This window comes from Salvia miltiorrhiza, chromosome 5 (assembly GCF_028751815.1).
Source record: "Salvia miltiorrhiza cultivar Shanhuang (shh) chromosome 5, IMPLAD_Smil_shh, whole genome shotgun sequence".
Classification (NCBI taxonomy): Eukaryota; Viridiplantae; Streptophyta; class Magnoliopsida; order Lamiales; family Lamiaceae; genus Salvia; species Salvia miltiorrhiza.
This window is the reverse complement of record NC_080391.1, coordinates 23364069-23378536: the sequence shown is the minus strand read 5'-3', so window position 1 is coordinate 23378536 and position 14468 is coordinate 23364069. Positions and strand designations below refer to the sequence as shown.

Here is a 14468-nt window from a genome sequence, read left to right as displayed (position 1 = left end):
GCATGTATTTTAAGAAATTGATATTTTGTGTGTTAAGTGTGGTAGGTGAAAATGTGAAAATGTGAATAAATAGTAAATTTTTTGCCATATAAGGAAACTGCTCAAGTTTCGCGGGACAATTCGAAAAGGAAAGCTGCTCAACCTTTGTGGAACGGAGGAAGTAATTTTCAAATGTAGTGTATTTATGACCTTTTCGACGATGTACATGAATATATATATTACAGTTTTCAACTGTAGTTTTTCTGTTTGACTTCACTATAATTTTTGGCTTTATATATATATATATATATATATATATATATATATATATATATATATAGGGAGTGGATCATGTAGATCCACCCCCTTATAATAGTATATAGTTCCTAGTGCTTCTCCACACACTTTGGAAGGCTGCTACCATGTGTCGCGCTTCCAAGGCCTTCCAGGCCAAAAACGCGGAGGGGTAAAATGATCGTTTCAATTTTTTAATTTTTTTTTTAATACCGAAAATTCATTTTTTTTTTCTGTGCCGTCGTCAAAATTATGCATATAATTGAACACCAATATGTATAAATGTAAACACAAATATGCATGAAGCTGGATAGAAATATGCATGAGAAAGTATCAGCGTGTGACCCGTCAAGTGACCAACGGCGAGAGCTACCTGACGGTGTCGCATAATATTATGCATATAGTTCAACACAAATATGAATAAAGAAAAACATAAATATGCATAATATTACACACAAATATGCATAACATTTTTCGACAGCGAGAGACACCAGATGATTTGCATACTGATACTTTCTCATGCATATTTCTATCCAGCGTCATGCATATCTGGCTTTATCTTTATGCATATTGGTGTACAATCATATGCATAATTTTGACGACGGCCACGGGAAAAAAATGGATTTTCGGTAAAAAAAATCAAAATTAAAAAAAAATCGAAATGACCATTTTACCCCTCCGTGTTTTTGGCCTTGGAAGGCTTTGGAAGCCCTTGGGAGGCTGCTGCCATGTGGCGCGCGCGCCACGTGTCCTCATTGTGTGTCCAGAATTTGGACTTATATACTATGGGGGGAGTGGATACTACATGATCTCACCCTATATGTGTGTGTGTGCGCATGTAGGGAGAGGTTCAAGAAAAAACCACTAAATAAAAGAAGAACGGAGAACCATTTTCAGTCATTCGATCATCAAGATCTACGGTGGATGTATCATCTTGTTGGATGAATGTAAATCTTGGGTTCGAATCCTGAAGGGAGCAATATTTTTTTTATTTTTTTGAGTGCATTAATTTTAACAACGAATGTATTAATTTTTACAATGGATGCATTAGATTTGATGGTTCTCACGTTCTCACAAATAATGTAGTTCTCTCTAAAACCACACCCTATATATATATATGTGTGTGTATACATGGATAAATTAGGCAAGTCAATTAAATTTTGTAAAATAACTATGTTCCACTGTTAATTTCTAGTGTTCTACCATGTCGTCCCACCATTAATTTAATTGTTTTGTAATAATTTATTATGAAACTAGGAGGTATTACTATATAATTAATCATAGTTATTTATCACTATAAATTGAATTTACAAAAATGATATACCCTAAATATGGATTTATTAACCCTAAAAATCGTTCATTATTTAAAAAATAAATAATAGTCCCTCCGTCTCACTATCAGTGGCTCAAAATTTGTTGGCACGGGAATTAAGAAGAAGGTGTAAATGTGTTAAAAGTGGTAGGGCCACACCTTTTTTAAGGATTAAACTTTGCCATTTGTGGAAATAGGCCACTTATAGTGGGACGGCCCAAAGTAGAATACATGCCAATTTTAGTGGGACGGAGGGAGTAAATATTGGTTATAAAATAATATAAAAGAAAATTATTTACACTAAAACATAAACGAATAATATAAAAGAAAAAATATTTAAAAATATATAAAATTAAAATAAAGCACAAAATAGGACACCAAAGATAGAATAGAGAATCCCAAACCCTAAAAATTGTTTCTACTAAAACTCATCTCTATAAGAGTATTTATATTTCTTGCAAGCTATATATCTCTATGAAAGAAACTCTAGAAAATTAAAAACGGTGTGTGCATATCTATGTTCACAAAATGTGTAAATTAATATACTATGCAGTTGAAACTATAATTTTAGTCAAGATAAGATTGTTAAATTGTCATTAATGAGTTTTAATTTTTAACAGCGCCAACTAATTTTGGTCCTCCTCTACACTATGCATAGAACCTCTATTGCTTACATCCATCAATAAATAGAGAATGCAAATGCTACAAAATCATCATCCAATTAGTTTAAGAAATTTGTTGGTTTTACGAGAGATGATGGCTTCCAAAGCGATCGTTTGGATAAGTTTTTTCTTAGTTGTGCTTCTTTTCATTTCCTCATCACAAGCCGCAGCATCCATTAAACCTCGTAAGTTCTTCCCAATATATATACTATATATTGTTATTGATGATCATATTTGGCCATTTAATTAGTTAGTGTAATTTAATTTCTAACTATGGAAAATTGGTTTAATATATATGTTGGTCAGTTATTCCACCATATATCAAACTTGATTTTATGTCAGAACTCAGAAGTGATGATTCCAAGGCTTGAAAATAAAGCCGAATCATTTATCATATCATTGTGAAAATATCAAACAATCTACTTACATAAGTGTGTGCAACATCTACCTATTTCATGCATAAATGATCGCTGCGTGTTAATTAAATTTAAAAACATACGAAATTTTTATTATAGAAATTCTAGACATGCATGCTAGCATAAGGTGATTTTTACAAACAAAATATAGCAGTCAGTAGATTTAAAAGAAAATTAGTAGAAGAAATAAATATATTTTTAAAATTTCATTGACACGTAATAATCATATCATATGTACATACATGCAATAGGATATCTGCCTTGATAAACAAAAATCGTGTATTAATCGAACATGATCAAGATATTACTGATTCATCGGATAATCTATGATTGTGCATGCTGATTTTCAGACGATGCAGTTAATAATGCCAAATACGGAGGTGGTGGCGGTGGAGGTGGTGGTGGTGGCGGAGGCGGTGGTGGCTACGGAGGGGGAGGTTCTGGCGGAGGTTATGGTAATGGCGGCGGAGGTTCTGGCGGAGGTTATGGTAATGGAGGCGGAGGCGGAGGTTATGGTCATGGAGGCGGATACGGAGGCGGAAACGGAGGCGGAAACGGCGGCGGATACGGTGGCGGCTTCGGTGGCGGCGGTGGCCACTGCCATCATGGCTGTTGTCGTTGCTGCACCTATGCTGGTGAGAAGGCAGATGTTCAACCTCACGCAAAGCCCTAATTAAATAAGTCGTGTCATAAGTAATTTATTTTTCTTTTTTCTTTTGCCTTTTTTTTTCTCTGTGTTCAAATTTCAAAACCACTTGTAACAGTATATTATAAAAATACTCCTATGTACTATTTCCTTGTGTAATAACATCTAAAAATAATAAAATATATATTTTTTTGAATTTAAGAGAACTTTATTGATGAATCTCACAAAAACACCCGAGAAGCGGAAGACGACCAACCACAAATTAAAGGAGGTGGCTCAATCCACACATAAGAGATAATGTGATGTAAAGCATTACGAGCAATAGAATGAGCTAAAACATTAACTTCTCTACTGATATGTGTAATCCGAAAAGAGTTATTCACTACAAAAAAACAAATGATTACCGGCGGCGTTTGCCGTCGGTAATTTCGAGGCGGCCGCCGGAAAACGAACTACCGGCGGCGATACGCCGCCGGTAAATTTCTTGTCGGTAACACAATTACCGGCGGCAAAACACACCGCCGGTAATTATCGGCGGCGGTACCGCCGTTATAATTCGTCGGTGAACAGCGGAGAACGGCCAGCATATTACCAGCGGCAAGTTGCCGTCGGTAATTACCGACGGCGATTTTGCCGTCGGCAATCTTCACCGGAGGGCGGCGGTGTTTTCCGCCGGAGTCTGTGGCCGTTACCGGCGGCAAAACGCCGCCGGCAATTACCGGCGGCACACTTTTTGAAATTTATTTATTTATTTATTTATATTTTTATTTATTTATTTTATTTATTTATTTCATAAGTTAGACGAACTTCCCAGTCGGTCACCCATCTTAGTTGTGTTCTAAGTCAAGCACGCTTAACTTTGAAGTTCCTTTCGAATGGTCATCAGTGCAGAACACATGTATTATTGATATATATGTACCTATTAATTCATTTAAAGTCTAATTCAATATACAAAATCATATATTCATAACCTTATAATATGTCGAGATGGTATCCATGAGATGCTGTTAATTGTGGATCGAGCTCGTTTTTGTCTTTATTTTTATGTCGCAAAAGTATTTATTTATTAATTTATTATTATTATTATAATAATAATAATTATTATTATTATATATATATATATATATATTTATCAATCTAGTTTATACACCATAAGTATTTTAATTTGATAATTGTAACGTATTTTGAATTTATTTCCATACGTCGTTATTTTGAATTTATTACTTTGTTACGAAGTAAGTGTAATGTTGTTTGAAAATATGAAATTAATAGTTGCTCAACATAACATAAATGTAAAAAGAAAGTGCAAGTGTAATTTAGTTCCAAAACATAGTTCAAACAAATAGTTCCAAAACATGAATTAAATAGTCCAAAACATGAAATTAATAGTTCCAAAACATGAAGTGCTGCTCAAGGTTGCTGACCCGACCGCCTCATGAACTCTTCGAATTGAGCCATACGCTGCTCGAGGGCCTCACGTGCTGCTCGTTCAGCCTCACGTGCTGCTTGTTCGGCCTGAAGGCGCTCTTCCAGCGTGGAGATCCGTGTCTCATACAGCTGCTGAGACATCGCGGAAGTGCATGTGCTTTGAGTAGACCCCCTACTAACCTGGCTCCGACCGACACTTCCAGTGCCGTAGAGCCGGGACCTGTCGGGCTGTATGACCTCCAAGTAGATCTCAGGCAGCCGGTCCTCTCGCCCAGTCTCAACAGCAATGCGACGAATCTCCGCCTAATTCAGACATAACAATGCAAAATTGTATTAAAATAAATACATTTCACTATGTATTATTAATATTTGATTGAACTTAAATGCTTACATCTAGTCTCTCATCCCTCGCTGACAGAAAAGTTCCATCCTCGCGCATGTGGAAGCGGAGGAAGGTGCTATAGTTCTGTGCAGCCGGGGGGAGTCCAGTCTCCAAGCTCTGTCCATGCATGCATATATGATAAATAAGTTATTATTTGCGATATTATATTTATATATATATAGATATATATTACTTATGAATTTATTTGATAATTACTAACCAGACTCTACTGCAGGATACGAGTGGACTGAAACCCTCCCACGTGCCTGCTGATCCCTGTACCGGGTGCATCGGGCTCAGACATCCGGTTCGCACGTGCTCGCTGGGAAACAGCCTGAACAGCCTCCTGACTCCAGTATGCCTGGAGTCCTGTCCAGAATTCGGCAGACATCCAGAGGGGTCTATCCATCAGCAGACCTGCATCGATACTAGCCCTGAGCTTCCTCTTGTAGTCGCTCATCATGTCACTGTACCTCTTGCTGGCTTTCTGCTCCTACATCGCCCTTACCTCAAGCTCTTCCCCAGGCGACCAAGCAAACTCTTTCTGTTGAAAGAAATAGTTAATTTAATATATAACATTTTACAATAGATAATGATAAATTTATATGTACTATAAATTCAATCATACCCGTAATTCGTCAAAGTACGAATCCTTCACATCCGGGGGAGTCAACCTCCAAGTGTACCCGCCTGGGTTATCAACCCTCTTAAATGCTTTAGTGCAGGCTTTGGCCAGACCCACTGGATCCATCAAAGTACTGTGTAAAACTAATTTAAGGAATTGTTTGCTATGCGAAAAATAATGATTTAAATTAAAATACTTATCCATTAGGCGTCCTCTGAAAGACAATCTTTCCAGCTTCCCTAGTCGAGTTGGCCCTGATGTGGGCAGCTGATGGGCCTATGGGCCTTCTAGCCCGTGAACTACTAGAGGCCTGGAGAGTCTCAGGAGTCGCAGAAATGTGCGGACCGGACCCATCAGATGTGTCATCAGTCGGCTGCTCATCAGATGAGGACAGTGTTGAACACGTTATCAAACACATTTTTTTCAATGTGCATGACATCCAAATTATGTCGAATCAAAAGATCCTTCCAATAGGGAAGATCCCAAAAATATGCTTTTCTTCTTCCACCCTATATTTTGATGTTTTGCGAGTTGAGCGTTTCTCCCATCAAAGTCTTCTGTAACCTTCACGAAGCCCAACTGCTCTATTTGATTCAAGATTTCTGTTCCCGATCTCTGTTCTGGTGGATCCACATTGCAAGTCTTATTCTTCAAGAATGATGTTCTATTTCTTCTAAACACATGGTTACGAGGTAAGAACTTCCGATGATTGTTAAACCACGATTGTTTTCCACTCTTCGTTATAGTGAATGCTTCTGTATTCTCCATACAATGTGGACATGTCAATCTCCCAGCTGTACCCCACCCAGACAACATAGCGTACGCTGCAAAATCACTGATAGTCCAAATAAGAGCTGCCCGCATGTGGAAATTTTACTTCACAGATACGTCGTAAGTGTTCGCACCTACATTCCACAAATATTTCAACTCTTGTATCAGTGGCTGCAAGAATACGTCCGACTTCATCTTTGGATTAGATGGCCCAGGCACGAGAACTGTGAGGAACATGAATTGTTCTTTCATGCACAACCATGGAGGCAAGTTATATGGTGTGACAATGACCGACCAAGATGAATATTGACGTCCTGATTGTGCAAAGGGGGCAAAACCATCTGTAGAGAGACCTAATCTCACATTTTCTGGTCTCATGAGCAAATTCAGGATAAACTGAATTCAAGTGTTTCCAAGCCGGAGAGTCTGCCGGGTGGCGCATAACCCCATCGTCTGTTGAAGTCGCAAGCCAATGCATATTCTCGGCTGTTGCTGCAGATGCAAACAACCTCTGCAGTCAGGGCGTCAAAGGAAAGTAGTGCATCTGTTTAGCGGGAACAGGTTTCTTTCGCAAACGTCCAGATGCACGTCGTGTCTCCTTATATCGTGACTCACCACAGAAGTTACATCTATGCAAATCACTATCATCCCCCCAAAACAGTATGCAATTATTAACACAACAATCGATTTTCTCCACCGGCAAACCCAAACCGCGCAGATTTCTCTTCGTACTATAGAAGTCTTCTGGACAGTTGTTATCCTTCGGTAAAGCATTTCGAAACATCGAAGACAACTGATTGTAAGTTCTCTCTGACATGTGGCTTTCAGCCTTGATGCTCATGAATTGAGTTATCTAGGATAATTGTGAGTAAGTGTCACATGATGGGTACAATGGATTATCGCCCGCGTTCAACATGTCATAAATCTGTTGAGCGTCAGGATTGGGCGGCTTCTCCAGATTTGAAATATCTTGGTAATTACTAGATCCAGCATGATCATGCACATCATTTCGTAGTTATTGTATGACCCATCATCCTCATCCATTACTTGGTAATTACTAGGTCCAGCATGTTCTGTCGCCATACACATCGGTGCTTCCCCGTGATAAACCCAGGTTGTGTAATTGTGGACAAATCCACGCCTAGTAACATGTTTTCTGACTGTAGGTACAGATAAAAAGGCTTCATTGTTACACTTCTTACACGGGCACCTAATGTTACCTACTCCATCTGTATACGCCGTTTGATTTATCGCATAATCAAGGAAACTCTCAAGCCCCGTTTCAAATGCAGAACGATCATTGTATCTCGCGTACATCCACATGCGATTATCACTCATTCTTGCAAATTCTAATTGAAAAAAATAAATAAAAGATCATAAATTACTTGAATCAAACGAAATTTCGACAACATAACCCCACTATCCTAACTACCAAGTGCTCGACTCTACCAGCAGCTATAGTGACCATAGTGGTCATAATCCTAATTTACTAAGCCTATACTAGGTCTACCCGGCCCCCCAATGTCGAAGTAATAATACAATACATATAAAACAATAAAAAAATAAAGTAATTAAATTTAAAACAATCATTTGTTGGGAGAAGATCCTTAAGAAATAATCAATTTCTATCCCAAAGGGAGAAGATCCTTAAGAAATTGATTAAATCTATCCCACAATATATAATATCATATCATTTCATGATTTTTTTTATTAAATGACGATTTTATATAAAAAAGAAAAGAAAAAAACAAAAAAAAAAAACCCTTGAAAGCACAGGAGGAGCAGACTAAGGGCGGAGCCTCATTAAAACCTTTTCACGGAAAACCCATTGGGAAAAACCGTGAAAAGGAAAAAGAGTACTCGTCTAAACACAAGACGAAAGTAGGGAAGAGCTGAAGGAGAATCAACTCTGAGATTCAGAATTTCAACGAGAAAAAAAAAAAACAACTGAGTCCCCTAAAGAAAAAGTCCCCGAAAAAAACATAGCCCCAACTACCGTTTCTGACGCAGATGGCTATGCGAAGCCATGTCAAGGCGAACCGCAGCCCTAATCTCCTCAATCTCGTGCGTCCACCACCCTTCCGAACGTTGTTGGTTAGCCATTATATCTGCGTAATAATGAAATCTCTAGGTTTATCTCCTGCTTCCCAAGCTTTGTAAAGTTTGTTTTTGATGAAATCTTCAGCCTGTTGATTAGGTTGCTGGTTAGGTTGCTGCTCCACCAACTTCCGGAGACGACTCTTGATACTATCTTCCCCACGAATCATCGGTTTCTTTGCCGCCAAATCTTTCGGCGGTCTCCCCCTTTTTTTCACCTGCGCCTCCGCCTCAGAATTCCTGAAAGTTTCCACTATCCGCTGAGCTTTGATAGCGCTTTCCATCATCCTTTCCTGTTTCTCACAATTTTTATCCCGATTGACCGAACTTTCAAAAATGATGATCTGTTGTGAATCTGCTTCAGCCTGTGTATTGCCACCATCCGACTGCCCATCAGACTCCTCTCCCGAATCTATCTCTTCCGTAACCTGCACAGTGATCGCCTGTAAGATATCCGGACCCGACGTCAATCTATCTTCATTGACATCCTCAAAATCAACATTCCGATCAGTTAAAGCCAACGACTGATTGTGGTTCATTGTTCCCCGCGGTGTTTGAATCTGCTCTTGTTCAACAGCCATCTGTTCCAAAACCCCCAACTGATTTAGAATCTGCTCTTCTTCGACAGCCACCTGTTCCAAAACCCCAAACTGATTTTCAGTGATAATCTGCGGTCTGTGAGCTTGTGCAGTCCTATTCTGGTCCCAAGATTTTGGCTTCCAGTTAGGTGCCCTAACCTCCTTGGCAGCTCCCTTATTAATTATTTCCTTGTCTTTACCCAGCGACATATCTTTGGCCTTCCCATTCTTGCTGTCCTCCTTGGCTTTGTTCTTCATTCTATTGCAGTTATCAATAGAATGTCCAGTGATCTTACACTTAGAGCAGAAGGCTGGGAGTTGTTCGAATTCAAATTCGACGTGAAAGGAACGTTCTTCCCCGTCAACCAGCAAAGCCTCCGGTATAGGACGCGATAGATCAATTTCCAACAAAATTCTAGCATAATGACCAGCAGCACCACGTGCAGAAGCCCCATCAACTTTAATAGGCGATCCCATCGCCCTTCCAATACCCGTAATGACATCCAGAGTCCAAAATTCTAAGGGCAAATAATAAATGCGCATCCAAACTTCACAAAGTGATGAAATTTCTTTATAGGGGTCGAAGAATCTCACCCATTCGCGTAACCTCATGGTTCCGAAAGGTAACTCCCAAGAAGTGCTTTTCTGAACTAACGTCTTGTCTTCACCGCTATTAAATTTAATAGTGTAGAAGCTCTTTCCCATGGGGATGATCTGCCAATCATTGTCAATATTCCAAGCCACCTGAAGATCACGTTTAAGATCCGTGAGAAGACGCGGCTTCTCTCCTTTCCTAAGAAGAAGACGACCAATTAAAGCATGCTCAAATTGATTTATTTTGGGCAGCAGATGCTCTTTTGGCACCCTAAGCGTGGGTATTTCACCAGAGAAATCCGGTTGCAGCGAAGTGAATCGATGAACAAGCACATCCGGTGTACGTTCAATTTGTCGGGGTCTCCTCAGAAGTGAAGCAAAAGAAGGGGTGCTTGGCCGGTGAAACTCCGTCGCCGAGGCCTTCTTAGTATTGTCAACAAAAGACGTCGGCGTAGATTCGTCAGCCACACCCTTTGAATATTCAACAGCAATTTTCTCTTTGTCGTTGCATTCTCCATGGCTATGACTAGAGAAATTATTGGAAACTTGCGGCAGATTCAGCCCTGCCTTATCAACCATCATTTCATGATAAACACATACTAGTATACTTAAAATTCAATTAATCATACTTCATTTAACAAAATTATCTAACATAAATAAATCTCTAACAAATTCATACTTAAAATTAATCATGCTTTATAATTAATCAAACTTTAATTTAAAATTAATCAAACTCCAACAATTATTAATTAGATTCTAATTAACAAAATAATAGTAAAAACAAATTTAAAATTAATCTAACTAATTAAAATTAATCATACTTCAGATATTATAAATTAATTAAAATTAATCAAATTAACATTAATTAGATTCTAACAAAGTAATAGTAATTTTTTTAAAAAAAATTAATCATACTTCAAATATTATAAATTAATTAAAATTAATCTAATTAATATTAATTTTAATCTAACAAAATAATTAATAAATAAATAAAATAGCGAGAACGAAAGCGTACGGTAGTGGTCGGTGGCGGAGCGGTGGCGATGGCGGTGGCGGCAGCGGCGTCGTTGAAATGAAATGTTAAAGAAAGAAAATGAGATGTGAAATTGAGAGATATAGAGAAAGAGAGAGAAATAAGACCTGCAGGGGTGGCTGGCCGGCGGCGGTGGCGGCTAGGGGTGGGGCGAGGCAGCGACTGGGGGTGGGAGGCGCGGCAGGGAGGGGGTGAGGGGAAAGGGCTGTGCGTGAAAAGTGGATCTGGGTTTATTTAATTACACAGTTACCGGCGGCAAAATGCCGCCGCTAATTATCGACGGCAATGCCGCCGGTAATGTGTATATTTAGTTAAATTTAAACTTAAATTAAAGTATTTCATAAATACCGGCGGCGAAAATGCCGCCGGTAAATGTCTAAAAATGACCCGCCTTGTTTGCCGTCGTTGGGCCGCCGGTAATTGCCGGCGGTAGCTCCGCCACTGGTAATTCCGCCGGTATTTCGGCGTTTTTTTGTAGTGATTCTCACGAAACAGGGATCTTACATGTTTCTATTATTTATCCAAACTCCGACGGGTTCATATCCGAGGACGATCTTGCTATCTATCCGAAACACCACTTGACCAAGGCCTAAACTTTTTATCCCCTCCATTAACACGCATGCAGCCATGAAAACTAGTTTGCACCCGAAGTCCGCCCTCATTTCGTAGCACAATTCCTACTCTTGTCCAATTTCAGCCTCGCTGTATACCACTCTTCCCAACCAACCCTTGCCTCTGTGACTTTGTGTCCATACTTGCCACAATATCATCTCTTTGCACGTTGTTGCTCATACATGCTTGATGTAAATCGACAACTCATCACACAAATTTTCCATCCATTCCCTACCCCTCGACTTGACAACCTTTCTTTTGATGGTAATCTGATACGCCGACCTGACCGAGTAATCAATTTATCTTCCCCACCTGGTTAGGACAACATCTCTCGTGCCTCGAATGATCCATCTCGGGGGGTGGTAAGATATGAACATAGTAGCTCCATTCACGCCTAATCCAAGGCTCTCCAAAGAGGGAGAGAGAGAAATGTGAGGCGTGAGAGGTATGGTGATGGAAGTTCGGAGAATTATGGCTTTTAATATATACTGGGTAGTGGTATCATTTTCACATTGTGGACGACACCAATTTTAAGAAAATGGTGAATAATAATTGATAATAGTGGGTAGTACTGGTATAAGTGGAGTTTGAGTTTCACTATAAATGTGTGGAGGGAAATAAAATGTTATGTGGATCCTAGTGCTACAAATGAAAATCATTTCCTAAAATAACAAAAGTGGAAATAATATCGTGAACGGAGGGAATATAATATTATATATATATTCTATTCGGTTCGGTTCATAACCGACAAAATTTAAGGGAACCGAAACTGAGTCGATACTTAATCGGTTCTTTCCTATAAAAACCAAACCGAAAACTGATAAATGCCCATTTTTTCAACCGAACTAGACCGAAAATGCTCGGTTTGTCAATTTTTTCGATTCGATTCGAGTTTTGCATGCCTCTACTTGGAAGTGAATGCGAATGAATGTCCAATGAGTACCCTTTAACTTAATTGGTTTGAATATGTAACTGACGGTCCTGCAATGCAATAAGGTTAGGTTTCATATATTCTCTATTTTCTTTTTTGAAAATGAGTGTTTGTTGAGAAGGACTACATTAAATCAACAAATTTAAAATAATTTAAGATTTAATCATATATGAGGAATCTTATTGGAACTATTCCCTTTGATTTAATATATTTTATGGCTGATATTTATCTTTAGGGGAATTTTTTTTACCTGAGCTCGAAAATTTTACTAATTTTTTGAATATCATTATTCAACACTCTATACTGCCTTAGTCATCACTATATACTACTTCCCTATTCATTAGTCTCACTTTTCACGAAAAATAACAAGAAAAATTTATTTGAATAAAGAAAACAGCTTTAAATCTTCTTTTATAGAAGATATGTACGAATTATTCTACTATTTCAAATCATAACCATTTTTCATTATGTAAGTAAAGTAATATTTAATTTTTTGAACAAACCTAAAATGTGTGATTCTAATTTGATTATTACACAAAAAGATCAAAATTATTAACGTAAATAAAATTATTAAATAATTAAACATCTCATAGTTATGTTATTGCCCCCTTAGATCTAGGGATGTCAATTGGACTAGTCCACTCTGTCACTTGGTATCAAGCCAGGTCATTCGATTTTGAGTTATATTTCGGTTCGGACTACTCGATTTTTTCATTTTTTCGGGTTAAAAATTTTCGACCCTAACCCTAATCCACTCGGTTTCGGGCTAGCCCCGTTCAGGCCCGCAAATTTATAATTTTTTACATGTTTAATTTTTTTTAATAAATAATCATATTCTTATAATAAAAAAAAATTGTCGTGTTTTTTTAAATCAAGACATTTCGCCATGTTTTAGATACAAAAATTAGTGTTATTTAACGAAAGTTTACATAATATCTAATGTTAACTTCGTTTTCGATAAGAATTTGATATACATTTAACATAAATGACTATCTTCATTTTACTTTTATATCATAAATGTTTGTTATTAATCGTTGGAAAAAATAAAAACACATTATACAAGCATCAAAATATTATTATCGAATTAAAAAGTAAAGTATTAAAGTTTAAAAATCAATTATTAAGAAAAATTTCGGTTAATCGGGCCAACCCACTCAATTTTCGGACCAACCCTATCGGGCTCTGGCTATTCAGGCTAAATTTTTTTCGAGCTAAATTTTTTTCCAGCCCTAACTCTCCTTTGTTATCGGTCTATTGGGGCCGATCCGTCGGTTTCGAACTTTTTTGACATCCTTACTTAGATCAATATCTCTTCGAGATATTATATGTAAATCAAAACTTATTAGAATTAGAATTGCATTATACGACTATTTTTATTACAATTAATTTTGAATAATAATAATAATAATTTTTTTTATCTTATATCAAATAAATAAGACCTTAGTATATTAAATTACTAAACTTCCTTGAATATGATATAAAGAAAGAGAAAACAAAGGAAATCCATGTAGATCATAGCTTACTCAATCAAAGACGGAATCTTATTAAAACCTCTTAAAGCAAAAGCCTATTAAAACATGGACTGACGAAAAGAAAGTTATGGTCTAAATATACAAAAACTTCAACAAAGAAAAAGAAAGTACAAATCGTGACACAAAGACCGAAGGCCATTGACGATGTGGTAGATCTGACCTCTGAAAATATGATTTTTGAACTCTGAGATTTGGAAGACTACATCTAACTTATAAGCCCCAAACTTTGAGATTACACAAGATTGAATTTGGTCCGAAATTATTTGAGATTAATTTTATAGGGATAGACCAAGACTCATAAGGTATGACTAATCCTGATAATATCTCGAGATTAAGCCAATTTTTGGTTGAGTGCTTTTAGAGGTTGAAAAAAAAAATCAATTAATTGAATCAATTATTTGTTGTTTGATTTGGGTAACTGAGTTAATCATTATTCTTACCTGAAGGTAACTTAATCACCCAATTTGTTATCCCTCAAAATAAAAGGAAAATAAAAGAAAGAGAATCATTTACTAGTGATTCATTTTCATTATTAAACCAAACATTCATTAAAAGTACTTTGTTATTATTCCATCT

The 14468-nt window shown here is 37.4% G+C and overlaps 1 protein-coding gene across 2 annotated transcripts; it reads left to right on the top strand.

The window, feature by feature from the left end:
• Positions 1-2303: 2303 nt before the first annotated feature.
• LOC130986800 (glycine-rich protein 5-like) lies at positions 2304-3510 on the top strand. 2 transcript variants are annotated; one of them, XM_057910343.1, is made up of 2 exons: positions 2304-2432; positions 3023-3510. In XM_057910343.1, the coding sequence occupies exons 1-2, from the start codon at positions 2339-2341 to the stop codon at positions 3334-3336; spliced, it is 408 nt and encodes a 135-aa protein (XP_057766326.1). In that variant the 5' UTR covers positions 2304-2338; the 3' UTR covers positions 3337-3510. The 2 variants fall into 2 exon arrangements, with proteins under 2 accessions (XP_057766326.1, XP_057766325.1); XM_057910342.1 differs by having other exon boundaries at positions 3014-3510.
• Positions 3511-14468: the final 10958 nt, after the last annotated feature.

Excerpts from the sequence above, each read along its gene's own strand:
- LOC130986800 (XM_057910342.1), top strand. The coding sequence starts at position 2,339 with ATGATGGCTTCCAAAGCGATCGTTTGGATAAGTTTTTTCTTAGTTGTG. Across the intron at positions 2,433-3,013 it reads CGCAGCATCCATTAAACCTC|ACGATGCAGTTAATAATGCC; the intron begins GTAAGTTCTTCC and ends GCTGATTTTCAG.